The 21,034-nt window shown below is 41.3% G+C and overlaps 1 protein-coding gene across 2 annotated transcripts; it reads left to right on the top strand.

Annotated features, from left to right (window-relative positions):
* The first annotated feature begins 449 nt into the window (after nucleotides 1-449).
* Nucleotides 450-17,866, top strand: RAD51D (RAD51 paralog D). Of its 2 annotated transcripts, none has more exons than XM_075264799.1 (11): nucleotides 450-487; nucleotides 2,478-2,577; nucleotides 3,820-3,881; nucleotides 3,989-4,107; nucleotides 6,036-6,117; nucleotides 8,155-8,289; nucleotides 9,255-9,350; nucleotides 11,214-11,304; nucleotides 11,383-11,453; nucleotides 12,012-12,170; nucleotides 16,623-17,866. In XM_075264799.1, the coding sequence occupies exons 2-11, from the start codon at nucleotides 2,496-2,498 to the stop codon at nucleotides 16,698-16,700; spliced, it is 975 nt and encodes a 324-aa protein (XP_075120900.1). In that variant the 5' UTR covers nucleotides 450-487; nucleotides 2,478-2,495; the 3' UTR covers nucleotides 16,701-17,866. The 2 variants fall into 2 exon arrangements, with proteins under 2 accessions (XP_075120900.1, XP_075120899.1); XM_075264798.1 differs by having other exon boundaries at nucleotides 454-548.
* The last annotated feature ends 3,168 nt before the right edge of the window (nucleotides 17,867-21,034 follow it).

Below are 21,034 nucleotides of genomic sequence, written 5' to 3'. Positions count from 1 at the left end.
TATTATGAAGAAAAATGTGTCCCATATTTAGACCCAAGGGGGAGATGTGGGGTGCAGGGTGTACCCAATGAGAAATGGATGAGGATGGGCGGTGGCAATTTGAAAGTGGGTGGAGCTAAAACTTGTCACGCCCCGCCCACATTTTATCTAAATTTCTTTCCTTTAAAAGTTGGGAGGTATGTATGACCATTGAGTCCAGTCAGAGATCTCAGCGGAAGGGACCCAAGATGTCACAGTCGGAGAGGACCGCACTGGGAGCACACCAGAGTACCAAAGACCGGAATGTTTTGTGTAGTTTTTTTCTTTTACCTCTCCCTCTCTCTGAACCCACCCAGCACACAGAATAGAGTGTAACCAGCTATTACTCCTGTACAAGGCACACAGACCCCGCCCATCATGTAATGTCACGTGACCATGACGTCATCAAAGGTCCTTCATGCTCCTTGCGTGTAAAGCAGGAAGAGCGCGGCGTCTTCTCACTCATCTGGTAGAGCACTAGTAAAGGCTAGGCTGATAGCACAGAGCAATAGCTTGCATCCATCTGCGTGGTAAATACACGGGCTGCCTATGATACATGTCGCACAGCTGGATACTGATGAGAATGGCGTAGTGTCTTTATACATTACACGTCAAGCGTGTGTGTGTGTTTCTATGGTCAGAGTACTTGCAGAGTCCTTCCTTATATTAGCTGAAGTGGTAACTTATGTAACATATGTGTGGGCTGTAGGTAAGAGTCCCCTACTCTCTGACACATCCTATATAAGAGATGCCTGGAATCAGGATAACTACATGTCATACACGTGAGCTCTTCCTATTAACCCTGCATATCCCTTGCTTCTCCATAGTAACTCCTCAGCAATGCCAGCTTGTGTCTATACATTCATTGAGAGCTTTCACTGTACCATGAAGCCACAGCCCTTAGGGATATGTTCACATGTGGCAGATTTCTTGCAGAAATGTCTGCATTATCCTGTGAGATAGACCCAAGTCTATGATCTCCGACCTAGCCAGTACCTTGCTTCTCACTGATGGGAGGCAAACCCCATGAAACAGCTGTGTGCTAAGGGCTCCTTCATTTTGGAGAAGATATTCTGATTTGGCTTTAATCCCAGCTCATGTAATGGGCTTTATTGTTCTATAGCAGGGGTCAGCACCCTCCGGCACCTGTACTGAGGTTGGCACTTCAGACATATTTGCTTGGCACAGGGTTCTATGCAATGTTTAAGACGCTGCTGATCCACGTAATCCCTCTCTTTCTATGTAAACAAGTCAGAGCAGAGGACGCAATAAGTATTTGAGCTATGAGCTAGCCTATAGGAGGACAAGAATTGCCTGGTCAGTTTGTTTTTGTACCTTAATGTCAATGTAAAGTTTGATATGACAGCTGAATACGGACACCCTATTAGAAGCCCCCACATGTTATAAAGAGCTACTGGTGTCCCTCCTTATGCTATCGTTTTCCCATTAGTGTCCCCTACACAGTATAGTTCTCCTTTGACCCCTGCAAACAGTTAATACCAAGGGTAAGTTCACACGTGAGTTTTTTGCACTGGAATTTGACGTGGAGGCCGCCTCAGATTCTGGTACAAAAAACGGCTTGCCGCGACTAAATGCCAGTGCAGTGCACCGGCATCAAGTCACGGCATTCCGCTCTGGATTAGGCCCAAACGAATGGGCCTAGTCGGTAGGGAGGTGTCGCGAGGCGGATGTCCGCCGCTGAATCAGCCGTGGAATCCACCTGAAGATAGGACAGGTCGTTTCTTTTTTCCGCGAGCGGCTCCCAATGATTTCAATGGGAAGCGGTTTTTTGAGCCAGATTCTGACACAGATTCTGCGTCAAAATCCGTTCCAAAAAAACCCTGTGTGAACCTGGCCTAATAGCAGTAAGGAGAAAGATTAATCTCTGGACCACTGTCCCCTAACCATGATACTTTACATCTGCGGCCATCATCTCTGTTGCCTGCACATAAGCTGCCACTTCTATAAGGTTATCGGTTTAGGGGACAGTGGTCCACAGATTAATCTTTCTCCAGACCACTGTCATATTGAGAGTGTTTGGCGGTACGGATCCGAACAGCTGGCCAGACCGCTGTCTGTTAGTTGAGTATCCCTGTCTTACAGAATGAATTAATATATTTAATAGATTAATATATTCATTGAGCCACATTCACACAGAGCCTTTGGGTCATTGTGGCACAGTTACCATGCATAACTTGATTATGTCCGTGTGTAATAAATGAGGCCAGGGAATGGTGTGAGGGAGTACTTTGTGTGTGTAGTGCTGTATTAATAATTAAAAATATACCCAGTAATACTGAATCCAAACTTAGAAATTTGAGAGGAAATTCTTTCCAGTATCCAGTCTGATTTATTCTTTCTGTTTCCTTGGCGCATTACAATTTTGAATATCTATACATACAGTATTATCTGTAGTCTCATGTATTCCCAGCTAGTGATTCTATGCCATTCATCTGCAGGTAGAATTGCTGAGATCAATGGTGATTCTGAGAGAAGGACTTTGTCCTGGATTAACAACTGATATTATTACTGTACTGAAAAGGAACCGTATAAGAACAGGTAAGTTATTGTACAGTACCATTCAGGGCTGGGTTGAGCTGTACTACCACATACACTGTGGATAAATGTGGTGTGGTTTCTGAAAAGTAGCCATGACTTTTTAATTCTTACAACCAGGGTCACTCACAATCACTTTTATCTCGCTGGGGCCTGTATTTTGTCACTGACAAAAGAAATTGTCTTGAGGACCACGAAGATTATGTGCAGGGAAATGCCTCATGGCATGGATTAGTTCAGTAGGTAGCGGCTGATATTTTACTCACCCATCCACACTCCTGTCCAGGCCAACCTCTGCTTCTGCCTTTAGGTGGTGCTGCATGTTAAAGCAATAATTCAATAGTTAGCAGCCTAACTTATCACTGTGTGGGGTCGTCTATATACTGTGTGGAAGCCAAGAAAAAAAGGAGGGTAATATACTATGTGGGGGCCAAGAAAGAAGGGGAGTGATATATTGTGTGGGGGCCAAAATAAGGGCGTCATATTATATGTTGGGTGCTAGTAAGTGTGATTATGTGACATTACTTATGCTTTTCGGCTGGAAGATCCTCAGCACTCTATACCTTGGGACTGTTGTGGACGTGCTAAACAGCTGCAGGAGTCACAACAGTCGCCCATGTGATAGAGCCCCTAAACTAGGAGGACTCATAGCCCCACTTACCACACTATTGTCTCCAGGTAATTGAATACTTGCCTTTTCTTCCTGCTAATCACTGATGTGGCTCCTGGCTGGGCATGTCTTTTGCTGTCCTCCCAGCTATTCTGTATCTATCTTTATGGTACAGCTTGTGGTACCATAGTGCAGATGACAAGTTAGCCAGGAGGACAGTAGAAGAGGTGCACATCTAGGCACCACATCATTGCTTTGGAGGAAGAAGAGGTAAGTATGAAATTCTCCAGAATTGTGTGGCTTGGACTGTATGTGATATAATTTAGGGGTGGGGAGAACTATTACCTGTGAGGGTCACGAATCTCTGTGTGGGAGGATATGTATATGTGTATTGAGAATATGTTAATATCAGCCTTATGATTGTTTTTAATGGGCTATAAATGTAACAATGCCTAACTGGGATAGCTAGGTTTATACAATCGCACAATTACTACAGTCCTTTGAAAACAACCGCGAAGCTGGCGTGGCCATCGGTGAAAATGAGTTTGACACCCCTAAACTAGAGCGTATATAGTAGTTAAAAGAGGAAAATCTTATGTGTTTCTGATAACACTAAAATGATTGATCCCTTGCAGTGGTTGAGTTGGTAGCGTCTGATCTAGAGGAACTGGCAAGGAAATGTTGTCTTTCATACAAGGTAAGATTCTGCATCCTTTCTTATTTATCTGTTTACTTTTTTATATCGTCTTATATTATTGCTTTATAGTTATGTGAAATTATAGATTGACACTTGTTGTATTGTAGACCCTTGTGGCTATGAGGCGTGTACTGCTTGCTCAGTACTCTGCCTTTCCCTCCAATGGAGCAGATTTGTACGAAGAGCTGAAATCGTCAACAGCAATCCTTCCCACCGGTAACAAGAAGTAAGAAGATGAAGTGTAAAGTAGTTTATTACTGTTATATCTGTTTAGTGACTTCTTATACACCTGTGGTTTGTTGTGCATCAAAGTGTGATATTCTGTTACTTGGAGGAATTAGAATCATGGCAAATCTGTTTTTTTAGAAACATATTCCTCAGGTTTCCCATTGTCCCTATTCCTGACCTGACTGCATAATGAAAACCATGTGAGGCAAAGTGACAATGTAAATAGAGGTCTTGAAAATTGGAGGAAGTATCACCCAACTTCATCTGAATTTAGATTGCTAGGTGTTCCTATAGAAAGGAAAGGTTGTATCCTGCATGTGATAGAAACCTGGTGGTAGGTGAATAGGAGGGAAAGGAAAGGACTAAGAGAGGAAGGGGATACGTTCGTGTCTGCATTATCCGTACTGTTGTGTTTTTGTAGATTCTTATCATTTCCTAATCTGCAAGGATTAGGAAAAAAACATAACTATGAAATCAGTGTCCTCTGTTTCAGAAGATAAAAATGTAACTTTCTGTGGCTAGTGCCCATAACATACCTTGTATGGATGAAGCTGAGTAAAGTCATCCTCTTAGGGATATTAGACGTAATGTGTACTACACATATTACTGCAAATACAAGAATGTACACACCTCTCAGACACTCTACAGTCATCACTGTCCTCCGATCTCATTTCTCTCCTGTCCTGAACTAGTCATCAAGCACTAAAATGAGACTCTCAAAACCTCCCTGAATTTAGTAGCACACTTGACCATCCGAAACTCCTAACACAGACACCAGCAATCTTTGTAGACTCCCTATTCGACAAACCATCATCCGTTTGGGTTTTCAATACCATCTTTTTGCTCCTGATGCCTGACTATATACCTCATCATGTGACATCACCCCTGCATTAATGCAGAATACCAGTGACTGTTTCTCTGCTGTCTAACATCATGTCATCTTTTTTATCTAAAATTGAATCCTTCGCAAACCAAACTTCTTGTGGTTTCATCATCTACTAACAGACCTAACCCTGATATCTCCACTTCTGTGCCTTACTACATCTCCTCTCTCATCATTTACCATCTTAACTGTCCTCCCCATTTTGCCAATGAGTTTAGAATGGTATCCTCTGTTGTCTGAACATCTCACTCCTGTCTCTAAGACTTTTCTCGAGCTGCACCAGTGCTCTGGAATGCTGTACCCTGGACAATTAGATTACCGTAATATCCAACTACGGCAGCTTCAGAAATATCCCTAAAATCACATCTGTTTAGGCAGACTTCGTACGTGAACTGATCACATTGTCCTACACCTCTGCACAATTAGCTAACATTTCTTATTCTAAGTTATCCTTTCTACTCTATCCCTCAGAACCTGAGCCCTCTATCTAAAAGTTATCAAGCCCTCTAAGGCTGGTCTTACACAGCCGTGATGTAAGTCCGCAAATGGTCCGCAATTGAGGGTTTTCAATTGCGGACCATTTACGGACACATTATACTCAATGCGGCCTCTTACACCACCGGATATTTTATCCGTGGTGTGGCCGGGCCGCAACCGTGGTCCGCAATTTATAGAACATGTCCGTAATGGCCGTGAATTGCGGCACTGCAAGGACTCGCCCATAGAACTCTATGGGCGAGTGCGGCAGGACACGGACGTCTGCGGAGTCTATGTTGCTGATCAGTAACTAGTGTTGCTGATCAGCAAATTGCGGACTGTACATTCAATACGGTCGTGTAAGACCAACCTTACCTTGTGTCTCCCTATTTCCTCATAGATTGCAAGCTCTTGTGGCTAGGACCCTCACTCCTATTGTTTGATATGTTAACTCTTTGTCACACTGTAATGTCAAATGCTGTTTGTTCATGTACCTTCTGATATGTAAAGTGCTGTGGAATATTTTGGTGCTATATGAATATTATTATTGGTTCTTTGGTTTGCAGATTAGACACTCTCTTGGATTCAGGAATATATACAGGAGAAGTCACTGAAATTGCAGGGGCACCCGGCAGTGGTAAAACACAGGTTGGTAGGATACAATTCACAGAATTTCTACATTTTACATTAGTATTGGCAAATCTTTATTAGAACCACAACATAAAAGGTGTAACAATTCCAGAGAAATTGTTTTGCCATATAGAACTATAGAAGAGGCCTGATTTCTGATTGCAAAATTCCACATATCACTTAGTATAGAGTCAACCGCAGTAAAAATTAAAGGGGCTCTATCAGCAAAATTATGCTGTATGAGCCCCACATATGCGTGAATAGCCTTTAGAAAGGCTATTCAGGCACCGCTAATCTTATTTTAAACCCCCTGCCCGTTTTAAAATAAAACTATAAAAACATATATGTAAATCATACCTTGGCGTGCACGCTGGGCGGTCGTGCACGATCCAACGTCATCTTCTGGCACGCCTTCCTCTTCTTTTTTCGGCGACGCCCTCCGGTCCTGGCTCTTCTCCGGCTTCATCATTGTCTTCTTCTGGAGGTTCAAATCCGATTGGTTCAAATCCAGCGCGTGCGCAGTAGCGCTCCCTCCGGAGCTACTGCGCACGCTCCGGCGCCATTTTTCTTAATGTCAGTGTGCATGTGCCGGATTTGATCCAATCGGATTTGAACCACTGGATGGGCTGAATCCGGAGGTTGCTGCCGCCAGGCAGAAGCTTCCTGAAGTAAGGGCAGCTCGCTTCTTTTTTCCGCTAGCGGCAACATGCCACTAGCGGAAAAAAGAACACTAGTGGTCTCCATAGACCACCATTGTATGGAGGTGGATTTTGAGGTGAAATCCGCTGTCAAAATCTGCCTCCTTACCCCGTATGAACTAGCCCTAATAGTATAGCAGCTATCTTCTAGAACTAGGCAGTAGTGCCATAACAGTAAGGCGCTCATCACCTAGGGTTTAAAGGGCTTTTTAATCATAGATTTTCAGCTGCCCACCTGTCTCCTCACCCCTCCATTTCCTGATTTTTAGCATGGAGCTCCTGCTTGCACATTTATCTCTGGATTTAGATAGAAAAATAACACAGGCAAAGGGGCCACACGGTGGCTCAGTGGTTAGCCTTGCAGCACTGGAGTCCTGGTGTTCAAATCCCGCCAAGGGCAGAAAACCATCTGCAAGGAGTTTGTATGTTCTCCCCGTGTTTGCATGGATTTCCATCCCATATTCCAAAGACATACTGATAGGGAAAAATGTACATTGTGAGCTCTATGTGGGGCTCACAATCTACATTTAAAAAAAAAAAAAAGAAAAATAACACAGGCACTGCTCAAGAAACTTTACTGGCCCTTATCAGTGCTCAAAAACTGAAAGCAGTATGCAGAGAGAGGGAGAAAAGAGAATAGGAAGCATAGACTTGAGTCGTCAGAGCAGGCCTGTAACCTAGGCAACCAATGGAAAACACTGAGGAGAGATATTTAGCTGTATCTGACAAACGGATCAAGATGGATAAAGCAGTGTATTGAGTGCAACACTTCAGTTAGCTTAAGTCTGAATATGATCCTTGAGATAGGAATACTTTAAGTTTAATGAAATGGGCCAACCACTTTAAAGGAGATTTCCCATCTCCCACTCTCAGCACGTTTGTCTCCTGTATCTTATTCTCAATTCCTGTATTCTTCATGAATTCTTCATTTGAAGTTGTATGCAAATGAGGCAGTTGGGGTTCTGGGGGTTAAGCCTCAGCTCCCTTTACTGCTGATCTTTCCAATAAGACCACTACCATCTCCTTCCTGTTCCACCCATACAGTTGATACTCCAACTACTATGACATAACCCATCCTACGTGAGTAGCAAGAGCAGTATCTTTGGGTCTGAAGGCCGCCTCCAGTGCACCAACTGCCTGATCTGGATAAGACTTAAGTTGTTTTTCCCAAGTGTACAAAAAAGACCTACATAACAAAGGTGTGGGGTTTATCTCTGTAATGGGCTCTATGATGCAGTGGCAGAAGTTGAATATGCTTCTGGAAGTTTTTTTCATTGCCCATATAGCAGCATCAAACAGTATTAAGTCATAGTAGTTTTTTCATCCAGTTATGCTTATTTTTGTTCAATTATCTTAGATGTGTCAAAGCATTGCTGTGAATGTAGCCGCAAACTTACAGCAGCAAGTGTGCTATATAGACACCACTGGGGGAGTCACTGGCACCCGTCTTCTACAGTTAATTCAGTGCAAGACACAGCGGGAGGATGAACAGGTAAGCATAGGTAATGAGAAGTAATCGTGTGTCTCACGTCCCCTGTGCACTATTAAACTATGCTCTTGTCCTGACTTTAGTCATCTGAAATGTACTGTTTTGTTCTTATTTACTTTTATGCTGCACCAAGGAAACTTTATCAGATGGATCAAATTTTTTGAGTGTGTCCATACAGGACATGCATACAACAGACGTACTGCAGATTTATTTCATGTAGATATACCCTAAGGTCACATAGTGGTTAAATACAACATTGAGTCCTTGGTTTGAATATGATCCTGTCAATGTTCTAATGGAATTTTTATTTCTCCCAATATTTGAACTGATTTTTCTAGACAGTTCTGGATTCCTCCATGCTCCTTACCAATACTAACAGGTTAATTGGCTCCATGTAATATACAGATTATTATTTTCAACACAGTAGCAGTTTAAATGGTTAACAAAAATGTTATTTACCTTTCCTTTATATCACCTGGCTAGTCTTGCTGGTGTCCTCCATTTTTCTGCTGCTGCACTTTTTGGTTGTGGCATTGTCTTTGTCCCTTACTTATAGATAATGGGAACCATCCAATGTCCATGACAGAAGGGAGCTTTATCGGGGCTCGCAGGCATGGCATTGGCATATAACTATTGAGGCGTGCCTGTGCCAGACCTCTGTAGGTATACAGCAATTTCCAAATAGCATGCAATACATCCCTAGATCAAAATGGCTGAACTGCATTTTTTTGGGAGGGGTTTCACCGCCCCCCCAAAAAAATTAACAAAAAGCAGTGAGACAAAAAGCAATTAAAAGGTGCAAACCAAGGGATACTTAGATAATGCCCTTAGGAGTATCCCAAAACCAAGCAAGTTGGGTAACCCAATTTTTCCCCACCCACTGCATGTTACACCAATGAGAGTATACCACCTTTTCTCCCCTTTTTTTTCCTAAGTCTGGCAATATATGACTTGCTTCTCCTTTACAGGTTGCATCCCTTAAAAGAATTCAGGTGATCCATGTGTTTGATGCATATAAGCTTTTAGATGTACTCCAAGACCTGCGGCAAAGTTTTTCCCAGCAGGTATGAATGTGTCTGGAGATGAATTTGCACATTGCTTTTCTTTGAAGGTATAGTTTCTAGAGAGAAGCTTCATGTTTGCGACTACTGTGAAAATATTAGTTTGTTGTTAGATAGCAATGAACTAATGAAGTGACTGGAATTATGTAATTTAGTTGATGGCCTATTTTGGTAACCTACATTTGCAGACTACACTTAGTTGTAAGCGCCATCATTTGTGCATGTTCTCTACACCTCTGTAATGTCCAGTTGTTGCTTTATAAACTGGCTATTGTAAAACCAGTACATTTCTTATACGTTGCTGTTTTACGTTTGAGTGACGGAATACATTGCAGTTATAAAGCCATGTAGGCCGAAATTGTGGCATGGAGATCATAATTATTGCCAGTAAATTCTTACATCAGTGGCATTTTTTCAAAAAAAATTTAAAATCAGTTTTTTTTAACGTTATTGTAATCCATTCCTGACATCACTTGTACTTTTACGGCGGCAGATGTCAGGTTTTTAAATATGGATCTCAGAAGCAGAGCATTTGTCATAACAGGTGGGTCTCTACTGAATTACATAGCGCAGACCTGGTAGTAAGGCACATTATTAAATTCCTTCTGATCACAGACATCTCTTTTATAGCCTATGGTCCGCCATCATGTGCCCCGCTGATGCCTGCCTCAACTCCTCAATTACCTTTGCCAGTGCAGGGCAGCTCTCTTGCAGAGAGAGACTCAACCCTGTCATTGGGTTATAACTAGTGGTGAGTGAATAGTATTCGAAACTAGAGTTTCGAATACCTCGCTCCCATAGGTATGCATGGGAGCGGCCGAACACCAAGGGGTTAAGGCCGGCCGCTAACATGCATTCCTATGGAGTGAGGTATTCGAATCTTGTATTCGAATCAATTCTACGGTAGTTATAACTAAGTTCATTTCCCATAGAATACAAAATTTTTTAAAAATAAAAAGGTCTTGTATAAAGGTTTCTTGTAAAGCACTGCCATATTTGAGTCTCTTTTTTTTTTTTTTTTTTCCGGTTTGTTTGCAAAACGAGTAGAGTGGCATCTCTTAAAGGGTTGATTGGGGTTATGAAAGACACTATTTAGGCTAACCCCCCACATTGCAGAAATGCAGTGTTTTTTTGTTGCTGATTTTGCTGCAGTTTTTTTGAGTAAAATTCAGAAGTGGCTTGAAAGGGAATGGAAAATATAAAGGAAGTTCTTAGACGCTTCCCTTCTATTAAATACACTTCTGACTTTGGCTAAAAAAAATGCAGCCAAATCTGCAACAACAAAAAAAAAAAAACGCATTTCCACAACATGGAAACTTAGCCTTAAAGTCTGATCATGCTGGAGGCTTTGGAGGCTTTTCTCAGCATTTGGAAGGGTCAGTCCACTTGTCTGCCTCTCACCCTCTAGATTCCTGTACATGCTGTAATATAAGTTTGGATTTATCACTCGGGCTGGGTTCACATCTGCACCGGAGTCTGCGTTGGAACTCGCTGCACAGAGCTCTTTTTTCTCTGACACGTTTAGTTTGAAAATTGTGGTCATCCGGCTGACCCCATTATAGTCAGTGGCATATGCCGGTGTACGTGTGTAACCCGTTTTAGTGTGACCCTAGCATCAGACTGGTATTGTACTTCCTATTCAGAAGGCATTCGCTTCTTTCTACTGGGACTAACAAGGCACAGGACCTGCAGGTCTTTTAATAGGTATGTAACTTATACATGCATACAACATGTTGACAAGGTAACAGTGAAAAGGATGCAGGGGAGCGCTGACTAAAAAGAATTCTACAAAGTTTTGAACCGCATATACCTGGAAAAGATGTGTTCATCAAATAGCTTTTAATTGCCTTCCTATTCATCCATTAGCTGCTAAGATCTGGAGAGACGCTGAGACTTGTGGTGCTTGATTCAGTATGTGCTGTGATATACCCACTGTTGGGCGGCAAACAAACAGAAGGTGACTTTAAATTATCTTTGCATTCCAAGACTGAAGATGAAACGAGTATGTGGATAAAAATGTTAATTTGTTTTGTAGGAATGGCAGTTATGATGTATCTGGCAAGGGAACTACAGACCCTGGCTCATGATTTCAGCTTAACTGTACTTGTAAGTATGGAAAAACACTACTTTGTTCATGTCCTACATTTCTAGATTTATCCAAAGAAGGCATTTAGTGGAAACCCTCACATTCCCCAATATAACGATAGATATTAACATCCATATTTTTCACAAGCATTCCTTCAGTGTAAGGACAGATACTGAGGGGAAACTTTTTCCAGTTTTGCTGGAGCCTGCTTTCATGAAATTTATGGCAAATTTAATAGTTTAATGTCGGCTGAACTCTCCAATTACAGAAGGAGCAACCAACCATCTAATGGTATGGGGGAGGGGGGCTTCCTGAGAATAAAGAGAGAAAAGGACTTCAACATGCTCAATCCCTTTGCTGTCATGAAAGATAAGCTACTGCAGCAGAGTCGACATTGAGCACATGCATGCTTGGCAGAATGGGGGAGGCTATTTAATATGTATGGCCAGCCTTATAGAAATTACAATGTTTGCAGGAGCCTAAATGGAGCTGTTAAAAAGAAAAACTCCATTATCCGAGGTTTCCTTTGCTGGACATTCAGATGATTATTTGTCATATTTGCTGATGCGGCTTTACAGGTAACTAACCACATTACCAAAGATGGATTAGCTGGTTTTCGTCCTGCTTTGGGCCGTTCATGGAGCTTTGTGCCCAGCACCCGAATTCAGATACATAAAGATGAGAGAAACAAGCAGAGTGGGAATCGTGTAATCTCATTGATAAAATCTTCTCGACAGGTAAGAAGATGAATCTCTTTAAGGACACAGGGTATGTGCCTTAGTGCTCAAAGAAGAGAATGTTTGTTTTTGTACCGTGTTAGCCAGTGGGTATGAAATATAAAAAACAAAAATCTTGAGAGTCTTCAGTAGATGATACTTCTTTTAATGGCTAACTCATAATGATGACAGAATATAACGTTTCGAAGCTCTTTGGCTTCTTCTTCAGATATAACTAAGAACAATTTCTGAAGGCTGCATATTTATGTACAATAGGACACATAGGGATAGGATTTCTGGAGGGAGGGGGAAGAGGCTTATCAGTATATGTTTAAACAATTCACAGTTCCCATGTTCTTATCTTTATGGCTATCTTAGTTCAGTGATTTCTATAGAATGACATGAACCCATGTGAGACATTCATTTCATTCTCCAGAGTGTTAAATAGGGTCATGCACTTGTACTCATAAATCCGTCGCTCTTTCCTTGATTTAAAATTCCCTCTTAAAACCAAAATTTTATGTCAAAAACACATTCTTGAGGCAGGGTTACCATCCAAGAACAGTTGATAACCAAGTCACCAGGGCCACGAGAATACCAAGATTGGATTTATTAAAATACAATACCAAACAGGAAAACAATCGGGTGCCCCTGGTCGTCACATATAACCCACACCTGGAGATGCTGAGAGGAATCACACGCAAACTACATCCACTACTGCATAAAGACAACCGTCTAAAGTCCATATTTCCAGACTCCCCTCTCCTGTGCTACAGACCAAACCTCAGGAATATGGTTGTTAGCAGCTCACTGTCACCTCCAACTAACACAGGAACATTCCTATGCGGACAGAAAAGGTGCAAAACCTGCCCTAACATACTGACCACTGACAGGATAGAGATACCAAACTCTTAACAGGGAATATAAAATCCCAGGTATGTTCACCTGTAACACACCTAATGTAGTGTGCACCAAATGTTCCACCGAAAATCTGTATGTTGGAGAGATCGGTCAGAAGCTCAGAATGAGAATTAATTCACATCGCCATACAATTAGAGAACAAAGGATGGACCTTCCCGAGCCAAAACATTTCTGCAATGAAGATCACCAGTGACATGAAAATTTTGGTTTGAAGAGAGAATTTTAAATCGAGGAAAGAGTGACGGATTTAAGAGTACAAGTGCATGACCCAATTTAACACTCTGGAGAATGGAATGAATGTCTCACATGGGTTCATGTCATTCTATAGAAATCACTGAACTAAGAAAGCCATAAAGATAAGAACATGGGAACTGTGAATTGTTTAACCCCTTCCCGCCGATGGCACTTTTTGACTTCCTGACCAAGCTCGATTTTTCAAAACTGACATGTCACTTTATGTGGCAATAACTTTGGAACGCTTTAACTTCCCAAAGTGATTTTAAGATTGTTTTTTCGTAACACATTGTACTTCATGTTAGTGGTAAATTTTGGTTGATATGTTTTGTGTTTAATTATGAAAAAATTGGAAATTTGGTGGAAATTTTGAAAAATATGTATTTTATAAAGTTTGAAATGATGTGCATTACATACAGATAGTCAGACCGCCAAAATTATATCATAAATCTCATGTCCAGATCTCTGCTTTATGTCGGCATCAAACTTTAGTCACCCTTTTAATTTTTACAGACATTATAAGATTTACAAGTGAAACAACAATATTCAAAATTTTCAAGAAATTTCCAAAACCCATTTTTTAAGGGACTAATCCAGTTATGAAGGCGTTTTGAAAGACCCTTGTATTAAACCCCCCATAAATCACCCCATTTTCAAAACTGTACCCCTTAGATAAGCCAAAACAACATATACCTAGTATTTTAACCCTATAAGTGCTTAACAGGAATTAATACAAAATGGAGGTGAAATTTTCAAATTTGAATTTATTTTACTAATATTTTCGTTTAGCCCTAGAATTTGCACATTCACAAGGGGTTAAAGGAGAAAACGCGTCCCACAATTTGTTAGGCAAGTTCTCCCGACTACCATAGCACCCCACTTGTGGGTGTAAACTAATATATGGACGCTCAGCGAGACGCAGAAGGGAAGGCGCGCCAAAGAGCTTTTAGAGGGCAGATCTGGCTGTGATCAGTTTCAGGGACCATGTCGCATTTACAAAGCCCTTGAGGAGTCAAAACTGTGGAAACCTCTAGAAAGTGACCCCATTTTGAAAACCGCACCCCTCAAAGAATTTATCAAGTGATGTAGTGAGCATTAGTAACCCCGAAGTGAATGTGTAAGCTGTGCGGAGTAAATTGGGTACACCAAATCCCATTCTATTTTCCCACCAGCTCCTATGACACAGATGGGTAAAAGGGGCATTCTGGGGGGGTCAGCGCTGGTGTATTATCTCTCATAAGCTCTAAATATGGGGGGTCCCCTGAAAACACTCGCACCGCTTACACATTTCCTTCTAGTCGCAGCCACTTATGTCCTAATGATTTGGCGACTTTCGGGGTTTTTGTCTTCACATTGTACAAGGTAGATTTTTATTTTCTGGCAATGTGGCCATATGAGGGCTCGGTGTTTGCGGTATTAGATGAGCTTCTCAATGCCACCATTTTGGGCCCTGTAACTTATTGACTACATTTTATTAACTCTTTCTGGGTGGGATGTAAAAGGAAACATCAATTCTGGCATTGCTTTTTAGCATTTTTTTTTTTTTTTTCCCGTGCAGCGTACAGCATAAGTAACATGTTACCTTTATTCTGCGGGTTGGTACGGTTACGGCGATACCTCATTTATATTATTTTTTAATGCGTTGCTATTTGTGCAGAATAAAATTCAATTCAGGGAAAAAAATCAATTATTTTTGCATCGCCATCTTCTGAAAGGCATAACGTTTTTATTTTTCGCTAGACAGAGCTGGTTGAGGGCTTATTTTTTGCGGGAAGACCTCTTCTTTTTATTGGTACCATTTTGGTTTTCATCTGACCATTTGATTATTTTTTATTGAACATTTTGTAAGGGAAAGGTGGTGAATAATCATTATTTTGTGCGGTTTTCTACGTTTTTTTTTTTTACGACATTCGCCGTTCGGGTTAAATAATGTTTTAATTTTATTGTTCAGGTTATTACGGACGCGGCGATACCAAATATGTAATGTTTTTTTCTATTTTTCTTTATTTTACATAATAAAACATTTTACATGTGGAAAATGGGATTTTTGGGTCTTTATTTATTTCTATTTTATTTTAAACTTATTTAAACTTTTTTATTTTTACTTTTTCAAACTTTTTTTTTCTGTCCCCATGGGGGATTGAAGCAGTGATCGGCTGATCACCGCTTCACTACATATACACTGCAATACACGTGTTACACGTGTATTGCATTGTATAGGAAGCTGTCAGCCTGTGTAGACGCACAGGCTGACAGCTTCATTTACGGCAGGATCAGCCAGGTGCGAGGACGGGGTAAGTGAAGGGGCAGACCCGGGGTCACTGATCAGACCCCGGGCTGCCCCCTACAAACACCGGCACCCCCCGAAACCGGCGCGGGGGGTGCCAATCGGCACCATTTTAGAACGGAACCCCGGAGGTGCCGGCGGTCATGTTGATCGCCGGCATATCAGGGGTTAACACCCGCGATCGGACCCGGTTCCGACCGCGGGTGTCACGGGGCATTGTCAGCCGTGTATTACGGCTGACACCCGCTGTGCATGGTGCGCACACAGTTTCTGTGTGCGCACCATGCATCCGCAGTAATAGTACGGCGGTTTGCAGGAAGCCCTTCCCTGCAGCGCCATACTATTACGGCGAATGTCAGGAAGGGGTTAAACATATACTGATAAGCCTCTTCCCCCCTCCCTCCTGAAATTCTATCCCTATGTGTCCTGTTGTACATAAATATGCAGCCTTCAGAAATTGCTCTGTTATATCTGAAGAAGAAGCCAAAGAGCTTTGAAACGTTATACCTTAGTGCTCAGTGATTTATTTTTTTTTTATATATATATTTTAGATTTTCTTCCTCTGCCTTCCCAAATTTTTTTTTTTTACATTTTTCTGTCAACGTAGCAAAGTGAGAGCTTATTTTCATGAGGAATTGTACTTACATTCCATTTTGGGGTACATGTAATGTTTTGATTATCTTTCAGTAATTGTTTTGGATTTTGTTACTACGCTATTCTCTCTGCATTAAAAATGACATGTCCGGTGGGTCATTACGATTATGGGAATACCATATTGATATTGGCTTTATTATGTTTAACTGCTTTAGTGCAATAGGCATATGCAGCCTCTCGGACTCGGCAATCTCATCATATGAGACCAAGGGATTCCATGATTGCCATTGATCACAGCATCTGGGGGGCTTAAGTTGCCGGAGTCAGTATTTCTCGCTTATTTCATTGGGTGAATTGATTTTACTCTTTTGTACAGTATATATTGTATATTATACAGTATACTGTATATTATCTAATGACAATGTCTTGTTTTCCAGCCCACTAATCTACAAGTGGAAGTTGAGATTGGATTTGGTGGAATATTAGACGGGACAAACACCACTTGTGGATCTTGATTCATCAGGACTATGCAAGTGGACTTTAAACAGCACTACTGAAGCACTTATGTGTATAAGTTGTTTCTAAAGGAAAATTACTTGCAAATGCTGAGTTTTAGACTTATTTTTTTATGTAGATTGTGAGCCCCATATAGGGATCACAATGTATTTTTCTTTTTTCTATCAGTATGTCTTTGTAGAAAGGGAGGAAATCCACGCAAACCTGGGAAGTACATACAAACTCCTTGCAGATGTTGTTCCTGGCGGGATTCGAACCCAGGACCCCAGTGTTGCAAGGTTGCAGTGCTAACTACTGAACCACCGTGTTGCCTCTTTGTCAGACTAATTTTTGTCGTATATTCTCTCTCACATTTACACTACTTGCTTCATTTTTAAGAAGTGGGTTGGAAAGTGGGTGTAGTTAGCCTGGTAAGTTCATGTAAGCTAGATATATCAAATACAACACTTTTATAAAGACAAAAATTGTCTGAATCCACTAGGACTTTTATATAAAGCATTCTAGCATCTTAGGGTAAGTTCACATCAACGTCGCTAGTGCGTGTCTTTCTGGGGCCTGAATAATGGAGAAGCAGACCGCTAATTACACATGGAGTTCGGCGGACCTCATTGACTATAAAAAGGTCACTATTTCTTATGCAAGTCAGTTTTGCACAAAAAAAAGTGACTTTTTTTTTCTCTATTATGCCACCTTTGCCACGGTCCTGAAAAGGGTGTGTAGATTATGGTCATTTATGCCAGTTGGTGTACATTTCAGGAAAGACACATGGCCCCACTGGAGGATGCGTCCGATTTATGATGAGGAGCGCATCTTGCCATAAATGTGGAGCGCCGTTGACATACTAAACATCGCTCTAGATAAGTCATCTCCATAGTATGTCCTTGTAAATTTGGCACAAACTAGAGCAAGCAGACTTTAGCCAAACCTCAGTGCCAGAATTCTAATGAGAAAAAAAATGAAGACTTGGAAGGATTTGGATGCACAAAATCACTATGGAACAGCAGTGTACAACTCATCTTAAGCACACCATATACCATATTGTCCAGTTTATGTTCGAGATGATGCTGAGGCAAATTTTCGAATGTCATGCAATGTAAGGTGAATTGGACCCCAACCACCCCCATCAGAAACTTCAGCATTGCAAAATGTTTCAATGCAAAGTCATGTTGTATGTTACGGTTTCTCTATACAATAGTTTTAAAATGTTTCAATATTTTGTAAATGTAAGTATTAAAAGAATACAGTTCATACAATCTGTGCTACCAGTTCCTTTATCACTCATCAGATCATAAAGTAATACTTATAGGGTTTTTACTCGGTTTGTACATATCCAGGGGTCAGCAGTGTAGCTACAGTATATACTCATGGGCCTTGCTGAAAAGTTCAGCTTGAGTCACTCCATGTATATACACTGTCATGGTAACACTGAATATGGGTATCGCTAGGTTCACACTAGCGTTCGGTCTCTGTTCTGTGGTTTCCGTCTTCTGCATGCAGAAGACGGAAACCTGTCAGACTGGGTCCGGCCATGAGCGTTTTATGCTCTCCACCGCGAAACCGTTTTTTTTTAAATCGGACACAGAGTACTGCATGTCCGACTCTGTGTCCGGTTTAAAAAAAAACGGTTTCGCGGCGGAGAGCATAAAACGCTCACCGCCGCTCACGGTCGGACATCTTTCAAACCCATTCAAATCAATGGGTATGAAAGAGTCCTGCAGGTTTCCGTCTCCTGCTCTGTTTTGTGCAGGAAATGAACCTGTATGAACGGAGACCGGGCGCAGATGTGAACGAGCCCTATACCAGTAAATATGACTGCCACTATTCAATAATGGTAACTGGGACCCTCCGTAGATTATAGGTGCAAATGTGTGCAGGATGCTGAGTTATTTTAGTACATTCAGCTGCGAGAATGTTTCATTTTAGTTAGTCAACCTCATGAACATACATTTCTGTCCTTATATCAGATTATATGCAAACAAAGCGCTTTGAAGTTACAGAAAATCTATTTATACAGTTAATGGAATCACAACAGGGAGGTTTTAGGGGCAGATGAAAATCCTGAAATTCCAGAAGTTGATGAGTTTGAGGGAGGGGGGAAATCTACTTTTTGTCTACCTTGGTTAGCTTGTAGTATCTTTATGTGATGTGAAAATGTTTTTTCAGCAAACTTGACCAAACAGGAATTGTTGGTTTTACAATGGTTAAAGTCTCAAGTAGATTCAGTGTTGAAACTGTCTGACAAGGATAGTAATTGTTTTGTTATCCTGTTACCCAGAGGAAACCCAGCAGTCAGTTTTTAAACCCATTCACTTGCAAAGTGACCGCCCATAAACGTTTTGTTCCTGTCTGCGACAAAACAAGTTGTTGTTTTTTTTGTTTTTTTTTACCTGACACAGTCGTGCGGCTTTCTGCTCTACTAGTAGCAGAACTGGTTCGGCGGCACCATTTCTCTCCGGGTTTGTGATCTCCTTTCTGCTTCCCTGTTTTAAACAGCTTGCACTCATCTTTTTGTTGTATTTTAAGCTCTGTACGAGCCATCATAGTAGAAATTAAGCCTTTAGGTCTAAATTTTAAAACCCTGCTGTGAAAAACCTTCAATTTCACCAGAACGACAAAAAAAAAAAAAAAATTGGCGAATGTCTTTCTGGACTGCTTGATTTATGATTATTGATTTAAGATGCTCATGTGCAACACAATCAATTTTTAGACACTATTATCTTTGGCATTGGGATGTAGACATTGGTATTGTGTATTCCCTTCAGTAATAGTTGAATTTGCCATACAATACACTTGTGGCTATTTATACAAAGTAAATCAATTCTAATCATACTACTTACCGGTAATTTTCTTTTTTAACATATTATTTTAGGATGACAACTTTTTTTTTTTATATGGGCATGGTACCATGGAAATTAATCTCTCCCAGAGCTCTAGAAAACTTAATTTTTTGTGATGTGGATACACTTGCATCAAAATTGCACTGGGAAAAAATGCATGCAATTGTATTGTGGTTTTTGGTGAGGTTTTGTAAAGTTACAAGTGAAACAAGTTTATGTTCCAGCTAGAAATTCAAAAACTGTGCTAAAAAAACAAGTGAAAGCTAAGGGCCCCATGTTGCGCGACCGCAACGCATTGTGGTTTTTCCCGCAGCGCTTTTCGCAGAAAGTCAGCAAAAGTATCTAACCACTTCCGGACCACCCATAGACTATAAACGTCAGGATAGTGGTTGCCTTGTTCTGAAAGGACGTGCCGGTATGTTCTGTCAGAACACAGCTATTGCACAAGATCATGCAATTGCTGAAACTGGGAGGTGGCTGTAACTTCAGCTGGAGCTCCCAAAGAAAAGACAGGGAAGGTTTGTTCCCTTCCCTGCCTTCTCAATCGCTGTATGCGCAGCTATGCGCGCCGCCATGATGGGGTTGCCCTCTGACCCGGCAGTCACGTGATCCGCCGGGCTCAGTGTCATGCAAGAGCTGCTGAGTCCTACAGGATCCAGATCAGCTCTGTATACTGTGTATACAAGGTACAGGAGGCTGGATTCCTCCTGCAACTGGGGCTAAATGTACCAGCCCCAGTTATAGGAGAAATCAGCCTCTAATACAAAAAAAAAAAAAAAAAGTGATCAGATGTCCCCAAAGGTCTCTTATGATCTAATGGGGACAGCATCTGAAAAAAAATATACAAAAGTGCATAGACTGCAGCTTACCACATATACCAGTTTCAATTTTCGAGGTGCTAAACCATGCCTCTGGACCTTAGGAGGATAGATGACTTGTGCATACAAAAGGAGAAAGCGGTCTGCGACACTCTTTGTTCTTCTAAAAAGTCAAATCTTTAATTCATTTTCTTAAAAGGATAGAATCCACATAACAAAAAAGTGACAAAAGAAAGATACACACAAAGTGAATTTAAAAATCGCTGACACGTTTTGGGGTGGCGGTTCCCCTTAGTCATAGCATGCTGAAGTGGTTAAGGTATTGTCTACACCACTGGCTGACATGTTGTGGGTGTGACTGTCAGGGGTCAACTCACTCCACTGAGTCTTACACTCACCCTTTACTCAAGCTTCAAACTGAGCGTAAATTGCACTCCAACACAGTCTACAGACCCCAAATACAGCTGCCGCCACCACCACCGATTTGCCAGCTCAGCGGAAACCACGCTAGCATATATTAGCATCTCTCCATCACCACCATGTTCCACAGCGGGGATGGTGAGTTCAGTGTGATAAGCAGAGTTACTTTCCCTCTACACATAGTGCTTTGCATTAAAGAATTTAGAATTTAATAATGCCTGAAGAAGAAACCTCTGTACTTTGAAAGCTTGAAAATGT

Source organism: Leptodactylus fuscus, chromosome 2 (genome assembly GCF_031893055.1).
Source record: "Leptodactylus fuscus isolate aLepFus1 chromosome 2, aLepFus1.hap2, whole genome shotgun sequence".
Lineage (NCBI taxonomy): Eukaryota > Metazoa > Chordata > Amphibia > Anura > Leptodactylidae > Leptodactylus > Leptodactylus fuscus.
The sequence above is the reverse complement of the archived record's forward strand: the minus strand, read 5'-3'. Positions and strand labels throughout refer to the sequence as shown.

Coding starts and splice junctions, on each gene's coding strand:
- RAD51D (XM_075264799.1), top strand. CDS start 2,496: ATGGTGATTCTGAGAGAAGGACTTTGTCCTGGATTAACAACTGATATT. Junction 6,118..8,154: donor CCGGCAGTGGTAAAACACAG/GTTGGTAGGATA, acceptor CAATTATCTTAG/ATGTGTCAAAGCATTGCTGT. Junction 12,171..16,622: donor TGATAAAATCTTCTCGACAG/GTAAGAAGATGA, acceptor CTTGTTTTCCAG/CCCACTAATCTACAAGTGGA.